Raw genomic sequence first — 23,792 nt, 5'->3', positions numbered from 1 at the left:
TTTCTAGGGAAAAAAAGCCAAACCGATTTCCATCAAAGCCAGTCACTGAACTTGAAGTGCTCGGAGTGGTCCACGTGGACACTGAGAATAAAGACTTTTGCTTTAAGTTGGCTTTTTCAGCCCAGAGAGTCTATTGTGCTCATTAATATTGAATTTATTCATCTTAATATACAGTATGTAATTGTGGTGATCATTCATATGTCATTAGTGTTGAAGGGCTAATCTCAGCAAAAAGTTTTTTATAGCAAAATATGCTGTGTTCATTGGTTACCTTGTTTTTAACCTCGACATTCTCTTTGTTTTTATGTATTATTTATTTAATGGATGGAGCACGGCACTATTTGCACTCTGGGACAAAAAATAACCTTTTCAGACTGGCTACATCACCGCAAGACAGATCAGTTACAAATGGCAAATACTAAAACTGTCTGATTGTCTCTCTATTATAAAAGAAAATCTTGAGACAAGACTACTGCCAAGAGATTTTTTCAAGTTCCGCCCTCCTCTCAACCATTTTCAATCTCGTTCACGGTCCTCTAACCTCTCATTTGTGTGCATGCTTTTGTCAGATACAGAACCTGCACTCTTAGCTCTAATACATTTTTAAGTTTTCCTCATTTTAAGTTCCCAATAAAAGACTTATTATGTCCGAATCTTATTTAAGAATTTCATCCTGAAGCTTTATCAACAAAAGAAATGAGTACACGGGCAATCCTAGCACAGAGAAACAATGAAGTCAAATAAATTAACGTGAAAATTGTCAACAGGTTACATGGCAAATTGGTTAAATGCGTATCAATAGACTATGCTGAAACAGTTGGTGGTGATGTTGCAGAAGATGAAAACATCAGCTTACAATATCCCATAGAATATCTACAATCGTTAACACTGTCCGGTCTTCCACTGCCCAAATTACTGTTGAAAGAAGGATGTATCGTAATGTTATTGCATAATTTGTCTGAGTGATGGGCTATGCAATAGGACAAGATTAGTTGTATTAAAAATTGGTCGAACAATTCTGACATGTAAACTTTTAACAGGCGACAAAGGTAATGTAGTACATTTTCCACAGATACCATTATACAGAAAAGGAGATCTTGATATGCCATTCGTATTAAAACGTTTACATTTTCCCGTTAGAATAGCTTTTGCTATGACAATTAACAAATCACAGGGACAAACATTCGAAAAAGTTGGTTTATTTATTAGAGAGCAAGAAACGATATCACTCACGGGCAGTTATACGTTGCATTGTCACGATGCAAGTCCAAACACAGAATCAAAATTAATGCGATATTGACGAAAAGTTAATTCCAAGTATTGTTTTTACTGAAGTTTTACAGTAAAAGTGTAAGTTTAAAAAGTATTTCTGTGTTAATTTCAAAGCCAAACTAAATGAATACATATAATGCAACGAATACCTCTAACTCAACATGAAATGTAATTTTTTTTTTTTACTACTATGGTTAGTTACTCGCTGTAATGTAAAATAGTTAAGTCTAGATAGATAGATAGATAGATACTTTTATTAATCCCATGAGGAAATTCACATACTCCAGCAGCAGAATACTGATAAAAAAACAATATTAAAGAGTGATAAAAATGCAGGTAAAACAGATCTATTATGCATATGTAACAATTCCCATGAAAATAACAATCTATTTAAATTGTACATCCGCTTCCCCATACACGAGCAACAGATGCCCGCCCGGGGGTTGGTGAGCTAAGCGAGCAGTGAGCAGAGCCCCCTAGTATTTTTTTATGATTAATTTTTGTAAGCACTTTCAATTTGTAGCATTGTTATTATTTATAGGCTACAGTTTGCAGTAAAATGTTTGTTTACATAAAGAATCACTTTTTTTGTTTTCTACAAAAAAAATACCCAGTACTTCTGCATATTCTAAAGGTATCCTTTGTAGTGAAACAATGCATTGTTTAAACTGGAAATCAAAAAGTTTGCAAGTAAAAGTGTTTTAAAATGTTTGTTTACATGAAATGATTCTACTGCTACAGTACCTTAACGTACAATTCAATCACCTCACCAGATAATGCTGTAATAACTGTTATCATATGTATTTTTTTTTTATTATCTGAACATGATAAACCGCCTACAACAGATCCCTATAGAAACCCACCCTGAATGGTAGACACCCTCTTATAACCAGGTCATTTTTACAGTGTTTGCTTTAGGACATTCTACTTTTTCCAACAAAATGCCATCTTTCCTCTTGTAAAATTCTGTCCTCCCTCCAACCAGGATCCCAAGCTGTTTCGTCTTGTGGTGGATGCAGCAACGCACTGTACCAGTGCATGCTCCCAAACCGGACGACCTACCTCTGACAGAAAGCAATCTGTCCTATTAAAAAATGTACCTGCTTCCTCTGGCAAACCTCCACCCTCACTTGTGCCTCTTTCAAAACTGCATCAATCTTCTGACCTCAGACAAGAAACACTTGTCTGTATCCTCTGTCCAACAAAACGTCATCCTCCTTCCTGTCTGATCACTTCTAAAGTCTTTTTTTTTTTTTTTTTTTTTTTCTCCCCTCCTACCTCAGACACAAAAATTATAAAAATGCAAGCTGGGTACCTTGGAAAAGGGGTATGGTAGCTGTCACTAATGGATTTTTGCCAGAGGAAGGGTGGTGGTTTGTTGGAAGGATTTGTGCTTTCACTTTGTGTTATAGTAATAAACATTAGTTTGCCTTAAAAAGCTAAACGCATGACACAAATTCAGTGTTTTGATTTTTATTTAAAAATGAAATATGCTTTTTTTTTCTTGTCCTGCTGTGTTTTGGAGATTGTGTCTCTGTTAACACAGTACATGTTGTATTAATAGAGAAATGTGCCTTGTCCTTCAAATCATTGAAACACTTTCATTTAGATGTTATCACATGGAGCTGCTCATGTCGTCGCCGGTGTAGAAAAATCAAATAGTCACTTTGTTTCATTCTTGTCAATGTTTATTTGCTAGAACTATGGATTAGCACTGCTAGTCCTCTGACATCTATGCATTAACTGTGGATGAGTGCAAGGCTCCTATGACTATGAACTGTATATGCTGGTTACTTTTGGAAATCTGTAGAATTACCCATTACAATCGGAGAATGAATATACAGTATAGCCTGTTCATTTATTGGGACTGTGTCAGACACTGTATTAAAATGTGATTAATCTTTTTATCTTTTCATCTCCTCTTACACGTGTGACACTACTAGTTAAACAATTATGCCTCATCTGATCAGTAACAATAGTTTCATTCTCAAAGCACATATAAATCTGTTTAAGAATGAGATTTAAGTGGCAAGAGCGAGAGCCAGTGTCTCATTTTTTACTATATACAGTATATATATATATATATATAATATATATATATATATATATATATACTGTGTGTGTGTATATGTGAACATTCTAGCCTGGATCACAGACAGACGCAAATGACCCCAGTACTAAAGCACATGTAATTTTTATTTACAATGTCCCCAACAGCCCAAACACACACTTTCTTTACTCTATCTTTGGCTGTCACTCTTTTTTTTTTTTTTTTTTTTTTTTCTTTTATCTCTCAGTACATCTTTGTCCTTCTCCTGATTGTGCCTCCTGGAATACTGCTTGCTAGCCCCTTACATAAGTCACCCAGAAGTGCCCCAGGTGCTCATTGACCTCATTCCGGCAGCACTTCCGGGTGTGGTGGAAGAGCTGCTCTCCAGAGCTCAGCACCGCCTATCTTGGCTGCAGCACTCCCTGGAGGTCACCCATGGATCCAAACTCCCACTCCCGTGAAGCCCTGTGGGAGTCCAAGGCACCACTGCAAGCCAGGGGGGCTGCCATCTAGCGTTCCCAAGGAGGTAACGTTCTGGCCACATTTGCTCCCCCGGACCTTTCAGCATGGAGGCGTCCTGTCCAGGCAAGGGCCCCGGCCATCCTCTACTATATACTGTATATACTCTAGATATATATAGTGAGTGATTTTTATATGTATGCATGTATGTATGTATAAAAAATTGTATATTTATAAGCATCTTCGCACCCTGAGTGAACAGTTTTACATTAGCACATCGAATTTTGGCCAGGGAGTTCTCGCCACTTTGTGAAACGGCCGGCCAAAGTAGCATATACACTGGTCATTTCTAGTAATTCGGACTTTGGCCACACCTCTCGGTCAAAATGCGAAATGGCCAGCCAATTCGGGAACTGGCCGAACTTCGGGTTTTGGCCGATATATACAGTGTGTGTGTGTTTGTGTGTATATATATAATATGTCCTCTTCAATAAAATCCCTGTGTGCGTCCGTGTGTGTGTATCTTCTGGTGAAGTGCGCATGCGTAGGGCACGGTAATGCTTCAAAGGCCACCTAACGCATCACACAAGACAGAGAGGGCGGGACCTATAAAATATCGTGCGGCTGATCCATTCGGATTTCCGTAAATGAGGTAAGACCTAAAACATAACGCATGAAAAATCCAATCGGGTACTGAGACACGGAGACCAGCTTCCCCAAAGAGGTGGGATTAGTGTTTGTTGTTCACTCTGAGGATGTCAGATTTGTGATTAACAAAGTTGGCCCGGTAAAGTGTTTTCCTAAATATACGAATTTTCATGATATTACAATAGGATGACTTTTAAAAGTAGATTCGTTTTCGCGCACCTAAAATCCGTTGCTGGGGAGACGCCATACATACAATAATCAGCTGCACGCCAGCATAGATTAAAATACTTGCTGGAGAGATGTATTACTGTGAGAGAAAATTAAAGACACAATATATAGTGACGCATATTACAGCCACATACAAGCCAGTATTATTGTAACAGAAAATAGACGGTCCTTTGCCATTTAATATAGACTGTTCCTACTAATGTTTATGCACTACTATTCTAGCGCCCGTTTATTGTAACGGGCTTAATGTCTAGTATATAAATAATACAATACAGTGGAACCTTGGTTTACGAGTGTTTTGCAAGACAAGCTAAAATTTTTAATAAATTTTGACTTGGTAAATGAGCAAGGTCTTGCAATACGAGTAGTATATATTCGCTTTGTCTGCTGAGCGTTATGTGATCACAATTGAGGTGATGGTGGTTCTCTCTCTCTCTCTCTCTCGCTGCGGGATTGTGGGCAATTGTCTCCTATTCTCCGTCTGAGTCGGCGCGCCTCACTCATATAATCAACATCCGTACGAGCGTATACTGTTTACTACAGCATTGTGACCACGTGTGTGTGCTGTGATGTGCGAGTCCCCGTCTTGCACCCCAAAACACGAAGCTGAGTCTCAGTACTTCAGCAACACCCGCTTTATTCAGCCTGAAACAGCAACAGCGCAGTTATTTATTGTAGCAGGATCTGCCACTCTCCTATACACAGACACAGCAGTCAAGCAGGGTCGGGGCCAAGTAATACTGTGCCCTGTGCATTTATAATGTTCCTTGTATCACCCATCGACGGCAGGCGCTTATAGCTTGTCCGCGATCTTTTCGGATTCGCTTTTACGGCGAACTGCTACAGCGCTGGGAGACTGCGATTGCTTTGGGACGCTATTCTGCATGTCGTCCCATTGGGTGGAATCCCACAAGAATTTAGAAACTCGCTCACACCAGCCATGATTCTTTTCAAAGGTAAAGTGCAGATTAATTTGTTTTATGTATTTTTACTTTATATTTTGTATTGATCATTTTTATATGAATAGTTTTGGGTTGTGGAATAAATCATCTGAGTTTCCATTATTTCTTATGGGGAAATTTGCTTTGATATACGAGTGCTTTGGACTACGAGCACATTTCTGGAACGAATTATGCTTGCAAACCGAGGCTCCACTGTAATATAAAAATTGTGCGCTGGGCTTCTCCTACTTCATACTCAAAACAGACTTCACACGACTTCTGCTGTTTTTCTTTTGCAGTGCTGTATATAATATGTTCATCACCCCTATGAGGCATTTCCGTACGAAGTTTTACTCGCTATTTTCTCATGTATTAATGTGTCTTTTAAAGTAATTGATCTACTTGCAATCACACAAATATGGTACCGACTTCCCTGGTGTGACCGATACTGTACTGTTTTTAGACCCTTTGTATCCACTTAGTTCTGGAAAATCTGTTGTGACATCTATGCCTGAATGACACCAACATGAAAAACACAAATAGGAGGAGAACATGCAAGGTGTTCACAGAAGGCATGAGAAATAAATGGGAGGATTTGCTATAAAAATGATAAACTATAATCACAGTATATGTGCGAACAGTTTCAAGAGTCACAGACATTTGAAAAATCACAGCAGCCTTTAATCAGTGTTCAAGTGGTTACCCTGTTTTAATTTTTCAGTAGAATTATTCAATGAAGTGGTTCCAGTGCATTACCACGAAGTCTGAAGCTTTTACTGATAGCAAGCACAAAGTCATACACGTTCTTAATGAACATTGGTTATAAAACTGGTAAATACTACAATGGAACAAAATAAATGATACTATTAATTTTATAAGGTAGATTCTGTATGAAACTTTATTGTTAATTTCCAGTGCAGACCGAGAGAGAGAGATGACATTTTGTATTAAGTGATCCATACAAGTGAACAGTAGCTGAAAATTAGCTTAATTAATTCTGTTTGTAAACATTTGTTTTACTGAAGATAAACAAGTCACTTTATTAACAATCTTCTCTCTAGGGAGAGCGTGCAACAGGTTATGGCGTGGCCCTGCTGCTGGCACTGTTTGGTCGTGCGACTGATGATCACATGCTTCATCTGGTTTCGCCACTGGGGAGCAACAGAGAGCAGAAATTGAATGATGATGAACTAAAAGAAAAAGCACCAAAAAGGAGGAGACTGGTATAAGCATTGGGCTTGGTTGCACATAGCACTTGCAAAGTCTAGACTTGGTCCAATGTGGAGCCTAGCATGTTTATGCAGTTAAAGCAAATGCATTTTGCAGGTGCAGATGGCTGACTTCTAACCACTGACCGTTTTTATGCTCATTGTTTTTCATATCTGTGTCTTTGTTGTTCGATGCTTGCTTACTTTGTTTTTTCTAGTCCTGAAGGCTTTTATACCGGCTGCTGTTAAGTGTTTTTTTTCTGCTGTATAATAGCAGACATTGAATTTAAATGTAATTTCAAAAAAAGAGGATGCCTTCAATGTTTATGTATTGTATGCTTTTAGTCCAGCTTTCTTGGAACTTGGCCTGTCTAGTATTGCATATACTCTACTTTCAAAATGAAGGCTGCAGGTTTTATTAAAGAAATTATTCATAAGTATAAGATAATATACCACATGTCCTCAACTAGTTAGCCTCTTAATTAATTAATTTATCCCTAATTCAGGTACTTAACCTGTAAGTACTCCCTTTATAGAAATATATCGGCTGTTGTGTTGTTCAGTACCTATGAAGTGCCTTGGCATTTTCAGTGTAGAAAGGTGGTGTACAAAGTTAGTGGTTATTTTTTAAACACTATTACTGATAGCTTTAGATTATAAATGTGGCTATTTTGTTAAGGGTGGGAAATATGAACATACTGTAAAGCATACTAGTGCTAAACTATTGCTTTTGTTCAATGTTTTCTAGAACACAAATCATATCTTTTGTACCACGATGAATCCTGCACTCCATAAGAAATTTAATTGAATTAAATGATACTGTTGCGTGCAGAGGCAATTTTGTTAGCAGATCCGTGTTTCAGAAATATAAAGGGTGGAAAATGTCACCTGTCTGTGCTAAATAGGCATATAAGACCATGTGTATTTGTCACGTTAAAACTGCAGCAAAGATCGAAGAATTATTTGCAGTCTCTTCTGATTCTGTGCACTTCACTTTTTTACCACTGTATTTGAGAGTGGATTTTTTTTAATGCAGTATTACATTACATTACAGTAGAGATACTGTTTCTGAGTGGCTCAAAAATACGTAAGCCAAATTACTCCATGCCAAGGGTAAATGGCAGTTTGGTTGACAATGGTAAATATGCTTTGTGTTCCACCATATTTTACATGACTTGGGCTTTATACAGCTATTGTAGAACCACAACACAGGTGATTACAGATACTCGTCTATCATAATGTTTAATCTGGTATATTTATTTTTTTGAAATTTTTCAAAAATGTCTATTGCAAGTCATTCAGGTTCCTTTACTGTAAAATACAAACTCCGGTTTGGCTAGAATTTGTATTTTTTTAGTACTATTTTCTTCACTTTGACACGGTTTACAAACTGAAGCTTGATTGCTGTAAACATTGGACTTGGTGTGACCAAGCTGAGGAGTATCAATAGATAGATGAGGTAAGGACAAATGGTCATTGTTTGGCATATTGGATATAAAAAATAACACACCCTGGAATGGAAAAGCAGCCCACCAGTTTACAAAAGAAGTCCTGGAAGGTCGGATTTTTTTTTTTTTTCCCCTTGTTTTCTAATCTGAAAAGTTCTTTATTTTGCAAACTGCTGTAATGATTTTAGTTAAATGCACTTAGCAGATGTTAATTAATATAACACTGTGTTACAGAATTTCAAAATTTTGCAGATATCCTTTTTGTTACTACGTCAGATTTTTAGTATCATTTGTAAATATTTTTGAGTTGCTTATACCAGTAAATGAATCATTTTTACATGAACTGAAATCTATATAACGAAATGTAATGTTGTGTGTAATAAATCTGATAATTGCATCTAAAGCCTTGAGGGAGGGGGATTGTTTGTTTTTTTTTTTTATGTTTATCTGTATTAAGGATGCAAACAAATATTGTTTGATTTTTCTTTCATAAAGAGTTTAAACTGAAGTAATATGGCAGATTCTACAATTTAATTGGGAAATTTAATTGCTTTGCTCCATTGCCACAGCTGATACAGACTTACTTTGAAACATATTGTTCATTTAAATAAACACACAAGCACATTATTTTTAAGTACACTTGTTGGGATTTAGAATAAACACATTTAAAAATGAATGGTGGTAGAAGTAGTTGAGTTGGGTGAGAGGTTTCAGATGTTTGCTGCAAACCATATAATACAGGTTTAGTATCCCTTTTCCGAAATGCTCCAAAATCCAAACCTTTTTTGAATGTTGACATGTCAATGCAATAGGAAAATTTCACACCAGGGGTCTCTTTTATTAAACTTAACTTGTATTCAAGGATGAAAATATGCATGTGCCAAAAAGTGTATGTGAGTAACATATGTGCAGATTCAAAACGGATTTATTCTTTCATAGTGGAATGGGGTGAGAGCTTACAGTGCCACGAAGCATCTGCACAGGATCAGTGAATGGGGTTGGGTATGGTGGGGAGAGTAGGGAGTACCCCTTGAAACAGGGAGTGCTGCCAAACAACGAAACACAGTTGACGAGCTTTGACCTTGGTAAAACAACACAATAACACCTGCGTTCACAAGTGCTGTGCAGCACTGTTAAAATTGCACGGGACTTGTCTGTTAATGGAATGTCACCACTTACGGTTAACAAAGGCAGCTCCATTCTCACCAAGTGCCTTTATTGCAATATGAGATCAATAAATTGTTCCAATTATGTTGGGAAAACTGGACACTGCTTTAAATTGCCTTTTTTGTTGGCAAATACATGTTCTGTTTTAGATATGTGTAGCCCACACCATTTGAAAAGTGGATGTAGTGACTTGACGGTCAGTTATTGACTTCTAGCTCAAGCAGGCATGAGGGAGAGAAGGTTGGCTGAGATTTTCTTGACTTTGTCAACCAATCCCCCGAGAAGTGATAACAAGTAGCTTATATAAGCTAATGTAAAAAAAACAAAAAAAAAAAACAAATCTGTGCAAATATGCATCACTGACCCACATAAAAAGAAACTAAAATAGTCTAAACCTCAGAAGTAACTTATATGATGGATAATGTGTTTGTCATATCAACACAAATTATAACCGCTTGATGATATGAATTATTATATGTGAGCCGTCATTTAGCTGGTTTGGTTCCAGCTCCTTATGTGATCAAAAGTGTCCCCAAGAGATCTAATTCTATATAAACAAGTATTTTACAATCTGAAATACTTCTGGTCCCAGGCATTTTGCATTACGGATACTCAACCTTTTCAGCACAGCACACCAGAAATGCACTGCTACAACAAATCAAGCATGTTGGACTGCAGCATCCTACCAGATATGCAACACTATCAAGGAAGACTTGTGTGTTTTTTTTGCCCAAACAGTGTTAATTACAAGATGTTTACAATGAAAGACTACTTTCATATTTTGTTCTTCTTTCTTTTTTAGCCATTTCATGTAGTGACACTGTCACCACGTAATTCTACTATTATCTGAAAGACACGAGGTGAAAACCAGTTCATCACAGCCAGAAAACTTGCACTAATAACTACATTTTGAACTTCACAAAAAATTGGAAGTTATATCACAATAATGTGCCACTATAGATATGAACACTGACAATATATGTGTATATTTTATAGTAAACATTTTTTTTAAAGTAGAAAAAAGAGAACACTTAAGAACCTATTTTTAAACATGCAATAAGGGAGAAAGGAGTGCCCCTGCACAGTGGTGGGCAATGCACTAGGTGTTTCAAGAGGAAAGGTTGGAGGGAGGACTTTGGCGTAGAAGGCAGGAGAGCTCGAACTCATTTCATATGAGGCGTTAGAAAGCACCACATTTGTAGAGCCATAAAGTTAATTTACTCGGTTTGGCTTCTGATCAATAATAGAGTGGGTACAATTAATTTGGAATTCATCTCTCTTTAAAAGATTATTGTTGGCCTTATACGATATTCACATGGGGGTTAGATATTGAAGAGCAGTCTCTTAAGCTCATTCAAATGATCCTGAAGACCACATATGTGTTTGTGAGCCTTGTAAGTACCAAAAGCAGTGAAAGAAATACCTTATGACACCTTTAATAGCCATTCATACAAAAGCAGGGTTATGTACCAAATTTACATGAACTTTGATTAATTTATTCAGCTCTGAAGAGACTTATTCTAAGAATAATGTGCATTCTAACACACTCATTAAATCACCAATGCATATTTCTAATGGGCAGAAGTAGAAGTTGAGGGTTTAAGGTAGAAACTCTACGACTGGAGAAAAGAGATGAGGGATTGTAGAGCGAGATTTATTGTGTGCTTAAACGAAAGAGAATTCCTTTGCAGATGGGTTAAGAAATAGAAGTGAATCAACCCAGACTTTTCATTGGAATTAAACTTGGCCAGGGCAGATAATGTTGGACGGAGATGTTAAATGATCAGCATTAGAGACTTATCAAAAAATGGGTTAATAAAGGAATTTGCATCAATCCAAGCTAAAAGTTCAAAACCACCAAATACTATCACTTTTAAATATGTCTTAAAAGACATTTTGTTTTCTATGGGTTGGGGTAATAAATCACAAATCAGGCAGCTTTCCTACTACTTAGCTCAACAACCAAAGTGCAGAACCTTCTCCATCAGCACCCCCGGATGCAAGGTGAATCTTCAGCTACAATGATTACCGACCTAGTCATAGCCACCGCTCTTGCAGGTGGATGCAGAAAAGAAGGCAGCAACAATTTGTATGTTTAGAAATAAGGCACATTTTGGGGGGGACTGGCACAATGTCTGCCTTATTACATTGTAAAAGATTACACTGCACAACAAAGTTTTTGCTTCTTGAACACTGCTGGGTGTTTCTTATAGATTTTTGGGTGCTGATCACGAATATCACATCAAAATTTACCCATTGCATACCGTTTTAGAGACATCTTCAATTTTGTCATGATTTTTTCTTATATTTGTATCCAAACATTTTCGCTCCTGTAAGTGACTTATCAACAATGGTTTGTGCAGACTGGGCATGTCCAGGCATGGAATCAGGCCAGGTTGGAAGCTGTTCTGTGGAAGTTGACATCCTGGGCAGGTCTGAACGAGCTTGACGCTGTCTCAGCCTGCTATAAAGGTAGCTTGCATACACTGATCCTGTTCATTTGGTTAATACAGATAGTCAGTGTGTATGTATAGTATAGTATCTGTAGCAATATAACCGTAAGTAAGCTTGATGCTATAGACGTTTTTGGTGTCGGGCGATATGTCTCGTCAATGTCATAACAGCCGCGATACATTCTGCTATATCTGTGGCGAATATACACTCGCACCTCAGAGATGTTAGATGACTGCTCTTGTGAAGAAAGCTTATCATCTGTATTTCGGCTGCAAAACTGATGATCAAGACAAGGAATGGGTGCCTCACATTTGCTGTGCGACATGTACTGTCAGTCTGAGAGCCTGGCTCAGAGGCACTCGAAAGACGATGCCGTTTGCTGTTCTGATGATGTGGCGAGAACAGTAAGACCATGTGATGGACTGTTACTTCTGTTTGACTAATGTGTCTGGATTCTCTGCCAAAAACAAGAAGTCAATTGAATATCCTAATCTGCTTTCAGCAATGAGACCTGTGCCACATGACAACAGTCTTCTAATTCCGAAACCACCAGAGGATTAGACCTTAGACGAACCAGATGAAGAAACTGCAATGCAGGGTACTGATAGTGACATTGACCTGGATTTTGAACCGTGCTCATCAGGCGATCCACATCTGATGACACAGAGCGAATTGAACTATTTGGTCAGAGATTTGGGTCTGTCAAAAGCAAAAGCTGAGCTGCTGGGTTCGAGACTGCAGGAATGGTGTATGCTGTCGCCAGGTACGAAAATTTCTGTGTTTCGATGCTGGCATCATGATACTGTATAACCACATTTTTTGCACAAGTCGACAGTCTCTGTTTCTATTGTGACATTGAAGGATTGTTCTCGGCCTTGGGTTGTGATCACAACCCGGAAGAGTGGCGTCTCTTCATTGATTCATCAATGTTAAGCCTGAAAGCTGTTCTGCTACACAATGGCAACGTTTATCCTTCAGTACCTGTTGGCTATGCAGCACACATGAAAGAAACGTATGGGAATATGGAACTGTTGCTGAAGCACGTCCAGTATAGCAGGTACAACTGGAATATCTGTGGAGATCTTAAAGTCGTTGCTCTCTTATTAGGACTGCAGCTTCGCTATACAAAGTACTGTTGTTTCATCTGCGAATGGGACAGCCATGCCAAAGAGTCACACAATTCTCGACAGCACTGGCCATTCCGTAAAAAGTTAGTTCCTGGACAGAAAAATGTGGGCACATGAATCGCTTGCCGACCTGGCAAAGATACTTTTGCCTCCTCTTCACATAAAACTGGGACTCATGAAGAATTGAAAGCACTGAACAAAGAAGGTTTAGGTTTTCGTTATTTAAGACAGATGTTCCCAAGAATAACTGACGCCAAGATCAAAGAGGGCATATTTTTTGGCCCCCAGATCAGACATGTTATGAGTGACAAGCAGTTTGAAGATCTATAGATGGGCCGGAAAAAATTGCCTCGAAAGCCTTCAAAGTGAAAGGTTTCACCAGGACATTGCTACAATGGAGAAACGATACCAGGGCAACTGGAATCCATCAATGCTTGCTGACTACTGTTGGACACTGCAATGTGATGCACCAGACATTGAATACAAAAGAAAATCGGGAGCAAAACACTTCTAATTCTGTTGAATTTAATAGCTTATGCAAAACATAAACGTGACTAAATCTGTTATTGTCAGTAAACAGAAATGTTTATTTCTCAGAGTTCCCACGTGATGCAGTAAAACCAAACCTATTTGTACATGCCCAGTAGGTACCGGTCACAATCGGCAAAAACCTTTCAGGAAGCAAGTCTTTTCAAAAAAAAAAAAATAGTTGTGTAGTGAACACCCAGTCTTTGCTGAGGGATGCACAATGACCTCACATTTCATAAGAAATGTAAAGATTAGCCAATATAAGAATAAAATTTACAGAACTCCAGGGCGGGAGAGCAGTGTGGCGACTCACCAACCCCTTAATTGTTGCCCTTCCAAACCCAGTCCTCTTCTTCTTTCGGCTCCTCCCGTTAGGGGTTACCACAGCAGATCATCTTCTTCCATATCTTACTGTCCTCTGCATCTTGTTCTGTTACACCCATCACCTGTGTGTCCTCTCTCACCACATCCATAAACCTTCTCTTTGGCCTTCCTCTTTTCCTCTTGCCTGGCAGCTCTATCCTTAGCATCCTTCTCCCAATATACCCAGCATCTCTTCTCTGCACGTCCAAACCAACACAATCTCGCCTCTCTGGCTTTGTCTCCCAACTGTCCACCTTGAGCTGACCCTCTAATGTACTCATTTCTAATCCTATCCATCCTCGTCACACCCAGTGCAAATCTTAGCATCTTTAACTCTGCTACCTCCAGCTCTGTCTCCTGCTTTCTGATCAGTGCCACCATCTCCAACCCATATAACATACCTGGTCTCACTACCGTCCTGTAGACCTTCCCTTTCACTCTTGCTGATACCTGTATGTCACAAATCACTCCTGACACTCTTCTCGACCCACTCCACCCTGCCTGCACTCTTTCACCTCTCTTCCACAATCCCCTTTCCTCTGTACTGTTGATCCCAAGTATTTAAACTCATCCACCTTCGCCAACTCTACTCCTTGCATCCTCACCATTCCACTGACTTCCCTCTCATTTACACACATGTATTGTGTCTTGTTCCTATTGACCATTCATTCCTCTCCTCTCTATAGCATATCGCTTCAGATCACAATGTCATCAGCAAACATCATAGTCCACGGGGACTCCTGTCTGATTTCGTCTGTCAACCTGTCCATCACCATTACAAATAGGAAAGGGCTCAGAGACGATCCCTGATGTAATCCCACCTCCACCTTGAATGCATCAGTCACTCCTGCCGAAGACCTCACCACTGTCACACTTCACTCTTACGTACTTCTCTGCCACTCCCTACTTCCTCATACAATACCACAGCTCCTCTCCAGGCACCCTGTCATATGTGTTCTCCAGGTCCACAAAGACGCAATGCAGCTCCTTCTGGCCTTCTCTAAACTTCTCCATCAACATCCTCAGAGCAAACATTGCATCTGTAGTGCTCTTTCTTGGCATGAAACCATACTGCTGCTCACTAATCATCACCTCACTTCTTAACCTAGCTTCCACTACTCTTTCCCATAACTTCATGCTGTGGCTCATTAATTTTATTCCCCTGTAGTTACTGCAGTTCTGCACATCCCCCCTTATTCTTAAATATCGGCACCAGTACACTTCTTTTCCACTCATCAGTCATTCTTTCACTTTCCAAGATTCCATTAAACAATCTGGTTAAAAACGCCACTGCCATCTCTTCTAAACACCTCCATGATTCCACAGGTATGTCATCTGGACCAACGGCCTTTCCATTTTTCATCCTTTTCATAACTGTTCTTACTTCCTCCTTGCTAATCCGTTGCACTTCCTGATTCACTATCTCCACATCATCTAACCTCTTCTCTCTCTCGCTGTCTTCATTCATCAGCCTCTCAAAGTACTCTTTCCATTTGCTCAACACACTCTCCTCACTTGTGAGTACATTTCCATTTTTATGCTTTATCACCCTAACCTGCTGCACATCTTTCCCAGCTCGGTCCCTCTGTCTAGCCAATCGGTATAGGTCCTTTTCTCCCTTCTTAGTGTCCAACCTGTCATACAGCTCATCATACGCCTTTTCTTTAGCCTTCGCCACCTCTCTCCTCACCTTGCGCCTTATCTCCTTGTACTCTTGTCTACTTTCTGCATCTCTCGGACTATCCCACTTCTTCTTTGCCATCCTCTTCCTCTGTATACTCTCTTGTATTTCCTCATTCCACCACCAGGTTTCCTTTTCCTCCTTCCTCTGTCCAGATGTCATGCCAACCACCCTTCTTGCAGTCATCCTTACTACATCTGCTGTAGTTTCCCAGCTGCCTGGTAACTCTTCACTGCCACCCAGTGCCTGTCTCACCTCCTCCCTAAACTCAACCTTGCAGTCTTACTTTTTCAACTTCCACCATTTGATCCTTGGCTCTGCCCTCACTCTCTTCCTCTTCTTGATCTCCAACGCCATCTTACAGACCACCATCCTATGCTGCTTAACTATAGTTTCCCCTTCCACCACTTTGTAGTCTTCAATCTCCTTCAGATTAACTCTTCTGCAAAGGATGTAATCTACCTGTGTGCATCTTCCTCCACTCTTGTATGTAACCCTATGTTCCTCCCTCTTCTTAAAATACATATTCACCACAGCCATGTCCATCCTTTTGGCAAAATCCAGTATCCTCTGACCTTCTTCATTCCTCTCCTTGACACCATACCTACCCATCACCTCCTCATCTCCTCTGTTCCCTTCACCAACATGCCCATTGAAATCCGCTCCAATCACCACTTTTTGTTCTTTGGATACACTGTTCATCACTTCATCCAACTCACTCCAGAAATCTTCTTTCTCATCCATTGCACACCCAACTTGCGGTGCATATGCACAAACAACATTCATCATCACACCTCCAATTTCCAGCTTCATAATCATTACTCTGCCTGACACTCTTTTCAACTCCAAAGCACTCTTGACATACTGTTCCTTCAGAATAACTCCTACCCCATTTCTCCTCCTATCCACACCATGATAAAACAATTTGAATCCACCTCTGATCCACCTAGCCTTACTCCCCTTCCATTTAGTCTCTTGCACGCACAATATATCAACCTTCCTTCTCTCCATCATATCTGCTAACTCTCTCCCCTTACCAGTCATACTGCCAATATTCAAAGTTCCTACCCTCAGTTCCACTCTCTTTACCTTCCTCCTCTCCTGCCTCTGGACACGTCTTCCCCCCTCTTCTTCTCCTTCTTCTTCTTCAGCCAACAGTAGCCCAATTTCCGCCAGCACCATGTTGGCTAACAGTACTGGTGGTGGTTGTTGGTAACCCGGGGCTCGACTGATCCTGTATGGAAATTTGTATTTTTGTCCGCATATTGATTTGGCAAAATTTTACACCGGATGCCTTTCCTAACATAACCCTCCCCATTTATCTGGGTTTGGGACCAGCACAAAGAAACACACTGGTTTGTGCATCTCAAACCCAGTAAAACTCCAATAACAGTTACTAATTACAAAAATCTCAACAAACACACACACCCTCCCCTACCCCCCATAAAAAAGAAATGCCAACGTGCCACAAAAGAACACTAGCTCCAGGCGTAAGGCAGACTTGAAGAAAGTGCGGGAGAAAGAAACCCATAAAACTACCACCACATCAGAATACAATAGTATTTATAAATGAACCTTCAACTCTAAATATTTTAAATATGTAAGAAGCTAAACAAACAAAATACTCTGCAGAGTGGTGGTGTGTTCATCACCGGGTTAGTCTATGGTTGCACTTCAAGATTAACACACAGATACATACTGTAGATATACACGTAAACATCGATCCTAACCACAAAATTACCTTATGACAGATGTATACACATGCACGTTAGTCCCTAGCACTTTAACCCACACAAGTACCGTATGAATAACTCCTGCACAGTCCGCTTTCCCTAGTACTCCAAGAGACTTACTAATCATAGGCACGAACAACTTGCGATGTCTTGGACATATCTCAAACCTAAATATTACTTTTGGTCTCCAAGAATATATTCAGACATACAAAGGCTCAACATCCCTGGCTATAGGCCCTTTACTGACCAGTGAATGTGTTACTTTAGCGCACTGTTCATTATTGGACAGAGCTCTTTGTCTGCAGCTCGATAAACCTCGCAGTTTGGATCACATGGCAATTCTTACTGCTCCAGGTGCTCCTTAAAAATGACCTTATTACCTCAATCACTCTAGATATGAAGACAAAGTATAGAAAGGTAAAAACAATATATTATTTATTAAAGAACAACAATACCAGTAGAGAAAAGCATAAAAGAAACTGTGGATAGCAAAGTCTGGATATAGTCTCCTGACATCGCTCTCACCCCCTTCTTACGTCGTTCTATTCTCTTCTTCTCAGACATTGCTCTTCAGACAAGGCATATGTATTATAAAATGTCCATGGGTGTTTCGCAATGCATGATTATTACATACTCCGATTGGCTGGCTTTCAATATGATGGATGAATTTGCTCAAACTCTTTAATCTGTTAGAGTAGTCCATTCCCAAAAAATAAAGTTTTTGATGATTTAAGAGCCTTCCTTTCCCAAGCTGTAAACCAATTTAGTCCTTCACGTGTGATAAAATCATCAGCACAGCTTGAGGCATCTCCTGACGTCCTGCTGTCCCTGTGATTGACTCTGGTGCAATTCAGGAAAACGGAATGCTTTGATATTAAACGGCTCATGCAGGTGTCCTGTATTTAAGTTCATCTTGTTTGGCTTGAACAAAATATAATGAAAATATATACAAAATTTGTAGATTTTGCACAGCACAACACCATGGTATAACTATGGAGATGAGAATAGAAGGCAGGGAATAATCCGTGGGCTTTGTTTGTAAAGACTAATGCAGCGTGGTACTTGGCCATGAGTGAGGTGCCTTTTAGAAGGAAATAAAATATGATTTGGGTACAGCTTAACAAAAAGCTGGCACATGTGTAGAATCACACAAATGGTTTTAGGGCAGAGCCACACACAAGTAAAGTCGAATGTTTATAGCTGGCAGTGTTTTCACACACCTTGGACTACAAAGTACACCTCCAGCATCAGCCTGATGTGTCCTGGGCTCTGAATATCCAAACTGTACAAGCTCATGTGTACTTCATACAGTATACTAACAGCTCTGCTGCTCTCAACCCCTTGGCACACTTTGATGCTGGCAGTGGACTCCGTGTGCCAAGATGTGTGAAAACAATACACGTGAGGCTGCACAGGGTGTTTAAAAGAGTTTTGCGCAGCTGCCAGATAGGTTTCATAATTTGGTAAATTTGTTCTCCGTTTGAGTTGTGTAATTAGTTTAATGACTTGTCAAATATAATAAAAATATATGCTGTTTAATTTTAAGTTTAGAAAACAAAAACAAAACTCCAGTAATCGTTTTGATATAATTTGTCAAAAGGACTTTATTTTAGACTTTTGTAGATTTTTAAGTCTGACATGCAACATATACCATTACCGTCTGAAATTGTGTAAATATCATGATGTATAATTTTGTTCACATCACTCACGCATTTCGCAGACTGAGCTCGGCTATGATAACGGCACTGATCACCTGCACAGCCAGCCTGGGCTCAGAGTAGCACCACTTAGGTGAACACGGGTTTGAATGCTAGCATCGTGGTCCTCATGGTCTTCGAAGATGAGAAGTGTGTTTTCTGGGCTTCTTGCAGTTTGATTTGCTGCTCCTACCATCTTAGGAGTTCGACAGTCGCTGGATCAGGAGAAGTAGCACCAGCCTTCACAGTCTAAATGCATGGTAAGCCCTCACGAGCTCAGACTTGGAAGTTAAAAAGGTGTGGGACCAGAGCAGCTTTTTAGATATTGCAGCAAATCCTAAGGTTGCTTTATTGTCTTTGTTCAGTTGATTTTAAAAAATGCAAAATGATCATTTCAAAGTGAAAGGAAGATGTATGAGTAGCGTCGTTCCAGCTGACTTGAAAGGAAGCTGAAGGATTTAGAGAGATTATTGTTTTCTGACTATAAGGCAGTAGAGTTGACTCTTAAATCTGACATTCAGCAAAGCTTGGAGTACGTGCTGTTGGCCTTTGACAACATTTTTTTATTTCCGTAATCATCGACCCTGACTGGCTGGGATCAGCTGCCATGGCTATCACACCTGACCTTAGGAGTTTTCTCTGCTAGAATGCCGTGGTAGTCATTGTGCAAACTCCCTCCATTGAATAGCCGCCTTCTGTCGTTAATATCATCCATACTGTAGATAGCAAAGTTATTATGTGAGTGCTTGGATATTTAATATTTGTAGAAAGTACATACAGTCTGGCCAGTATGTCATGAAACATAAGTCTATACTGTATTTGTTGAAACTAATACACATTTTATGCCATGTAGCAGAACACATTTACAGTACCTTTGTTAACGGAGGTGTTCCTGTATTTTTATATTGTTTAGGACCATGCTGTACGTTTGACAAGCGAGAGAAGACCACTCAGCTGATTGAGTTTGTTTGGTTAGCTAATAGCAAAACTGACCTAATATTTCAGCCAGATGCTTTTTAAACTGTTTCATTTTTTGGGCTTTTAAGTATTTACTCCAGATACTCACAACTCATCATGTCATGAAGTTCTTCCTGTATTCCTTCTGGGCGCACATCCCTTCCATTTCACTGGCACTGCCGATTACTTGATGTGCCATTTGTCTGAAAGAATTCTGCTGGTTCAGTTCAGGAGTTTTTTAGTCCTGCAGTAGGACGCCACTCAGCCTTTGCTCAAAACTGCAGAGGTTTGATTCTCTTAGTCGGGCAGAGCAGAGCAGCGGACGTGGCCTCATTTATGTTTGAACACAAGTTTAGTACAAGTGAAGAACGATTAGTGATCAGTGTGTCCCTGTGATCTGCAACCCTGGCTTCTTTTTGTGAAAGTATGTTACGTTTACACAGACATATACAGTGTGTGTGTGTGTGCGCGTGTGTATTTTTTATACATGTAATTTTTATATATATATATATAATGATGGATGGCTGAGATGCCTCAACAATGGAAGGTCTGGGGGGAGAGAGCTTATCCGGGGCATTAGCTCTTCTATCTGTGTTGTGAATACAGAGAAAGTCACCAGCTGACCCCACGTTTCAGTATGTGTCAAGGTCTAAGAATCTGTTGCAGCCATTCATTTACTTTCTTCAAAGCTGCAGTGTTGACGGGGGATCGATTTTCTGTGCCCATCATACGTATGACACAAGACTGTGTTTTATCCTGTTAGGACGATCATCGAAAAAATCAAAATGCAGACGTGTGCTTTTTGTGAGAAGCAGTTTTTACAGGCCTTTTGTATTGGGGACCTGAACTGTAACCTTAAGTCTCATTTTCAATTGTATCAAATACTTCAAGTAAGATGACAACAGATTATTCATGATTTCTGTTCTGAAAGTGCCATGTTCTGTTCTCTTCTTGTGTTTGAGATGTGCTCAGACTTGAAACCAATGATGCCATAGTCAGATATGGTTGTAGTTTTGACTGAAACCTTCACTGGGGGGTAGGAACCTTTGCAAAAATGTAATGGAAGCAAGTTATAAGGTTCCCGATAGTGAAAAATAATAATAATAATTCATTACATTTATATAGCAAAGAACCACCAGATGTCTGCAAGCTGAGAACGATATGACCACACGTCTACTAAATAGTAAAAATTAAAAATCTTCCCCTCATGATCCAGTGTTTCATTTTGTACTTCTACACTGACTCCCAAACAAACTTATTCTGCCTCAAATCTACTAGGAGGTCACCAGGATGAGACCTGCTGAAGCAAACCCATTCATCATGGAGATTCTGCATCTACTCGTGTGTGTTAAAGTTTCCTTCCGCACTCTCCACCGGAGACCCTGATGAGACTTGAGCCGTGTAGAACACCGTGAGGAATCTCTTAGTGGAGTCTGAGATACTCGTATGTCTGTGTCTGCTTTTCACACCAACGTTTGTTAATGGCGATCTCTGCAGCTCTCCAAGATGTAACACTAAGGTAAAGCCCCATTACCTCATTATACGTTCACGTTCTGCTCACAGGGGCTGTGGACTGGCGACTGTGAACGTTGTCTTAACATGCCAGCATCTTTAATGGATCTCCTCCAGCAAACAGAACTGATATTTTCAGCGCAGTGAATTCTGTATCAAAAGGAAGAAGCCGTCAAGTAAAAAGCAACACAACCACAACATCAACTGCACTGAGAAGTACGTGTAGGAAGGAGCGCAGAACGCAATAAAGTGTGAACTGTATCAGTGTGAGCGCATCTGCTGACTTGGAAAGAGGAACTGCTTATTTTTTGAACCCTGTATTTGCTCATTTTAAATTATGAATGTATTTATAACTTTTTTCAATTTTAAACTGAAATGTGTTAACAATTGCCGTTCAACCTCCACTAAACATCTTTGAAGAAGCTGTGCCGTCTCCCCCTTCTGCTTGATGATCTGTGCTGATCAGCTGGCCGCCATCTTTACACAGACTGTCAGTCAATCATTAGTGCTGCGTGAAGTTCCCTTATTCTTCACAATCATACCAGGCCCCAGAGAAATCGGCATAACAGGACGGAGTAATTACAGGCCTATGGCTCTGACTTTTGTCGTCATGAAGAGAGACTGGTGGTAGCTCACCTGAAGGACATCACAGCTCTCCTGTTGGGCCAGTGGATGAGGCAGTCAATAGGGGTCTTCACTACATCCTTAAACATCTCGACAACCCATGGACATACACAAGGATTCTGTTTGTGGACCTCAGATCTGCGTCTTAACACAATCGTCCACAGCACTTCCACTCTGAACTTACCCAGCCCTCTGTCCCTGCCCCCAGCTCTCTGTGGATTACCAGTTTCCTGACAAGAAACAGCAGGTGAACTTGTGAGGTGAACTCATTAGTAGCTCCCAGACAATCCACACTTGGTGCCCCTCACTGAAGTGTGATGAATGCACCTCCAAGGACCACTCTGTCAAACTTCTCAAATATGCAGAAGACACAACCATCACTGGCCTCATCAGAAATGGTGATGGGTCCACACAGACGGGAGACTGAGCACTTGGCCCTTTGGTGTGGTCAGAACAAGCTGGAGCTAAGCCTACTGAAAACAGTGGACTGCAGGAGGGTACCAAACCGAAACCCAAACACTTCCTCCCTCTCCATACTTTTTATTAATGGGTGAATTGTGGAAACCTTCGCATTAATGGGATCTAAAATTACACGGAACTACACATGGAAGACCAACATTGGCTGTTGAGCCTTTTTTATGAAGGAATCAAAGTACTTCCTGTGCCAGCTGAGGGAGTTCAGTCAACCACAGGAGCCGCTGGTTCAGTGTTACGCAGCAGACATTGCATCTTTTCTCACTCATTCATCAGAACATGGTTTGGATCAGCAACTAAACCTGTCAAGAACAGACAACAGCAAATAGTCAGGTCTGCTGAAAAGGTCACCGGCACCAGTCTTCCCATCTTGCAGAACCTATACAATCCAGAGTCATGACGAGGGCAAAGAAAATCATCATTGAACCCCCCAATCCAAGGCCCAACCTCCCAGCCAGGCATTATAAACGAAATTATGGCAAAACAAGCAGATATAAAAACAGTTCTCTTTCACAGGCCATCATGGTCACATACGCTTAAATCTGCTCTGCTTGCACAGTTTGGACCTTCTTACATGAAGCAAATGCCAAATTCACTTTTTAGTGCAGCATTTCTTGCATCCATCCATCCATCCATCCATTTTCCAACCCGCTGAATCCAAACACAGGGTCACGGGGGTCTGCCGGAGCCAATCCCAGCCAACACAGGGCACAAGGCAGGAACCAATCCCGGGCAGGGTGCCAACCCACCACAGGCATTTCTTGCAGTGCCTTGCATATTGTATACATACTGTATGTTTCCATTCTTTGTTTTGTATTTATCTCGGGTGTGTGTCTATCATGTAACTATACTTGGAGAGTCATCAAAAAAATAAATAATTCCTTGTATGTCAGTATACTTTGCCAATAAATTGATTACCAATATTAAAATAACTTGCTAAATAACAGCCAGCATGGGTTTATGAGAAGAACTAATCTTTTGAACAGGCAACTGGAGTAGTTCACAGAAACAAACCATACAATGTAATCTACGTTGACTTTCATAAAGCCTTTGACACGGTCCCACACTGAAGGTCACTTCTGAAACTTGAACTGTGGACATCAGAGGTCATCTACAAAACGAGATCTCTGGGTGGTTAACTGACAAGAGACCAAGAGTACAGATAACAGGAGAATGGACCACGTGAAGTGAGGTCATCAGTGGAGCCCCTCAGCGGTCTGT

At 40.1% G+C, this 23,792-nt stretch overlaps 1 protein-coding gene across 1 annotated transcript in view; it reads left to right on the top strand.

The window, feature by feature from the left end:
* Positions 1-8,657, top strand: part of LOC114653398 (probable aminopeptidase NPEPL1) — a 52,423-nt gene extending 43,766 nt beyond the window's left edge. Inside the window, exon 12 of the mRNA XM_028803690.2 lies at positions 6,660-8,657. Coding sequence (XP_028659523.1) covers positions 6,660-6,827 — 168 coding nt within the window. The 3' untranslated portion in view covers positions 6,828-8,657. The remainder of the gene's footprint in view (positions 1-6,659) is intronic.
* The last annotated feature ends 15,135 nt before the right edge of the window (positions 8,658-23,792 follow it).

This window comes from Erpetoichthys calabaricus, chromosome 6, assembly GCF_900747795.2.
Source record: "Erpetoichthys calabaricus chromosome 6, fErpCal1.3, whole genome shotgun sequence".
Lineage (NCBI taxonomy): Eukaryota > Metazoa > Chordata > Cladistia > Polypteriformes > Polypteridae > Erpetoichthys > Erpetoichthys calabaricus.
This window is presented reverse-complemented; position numbering and strand designations above follow the sequence as displayed.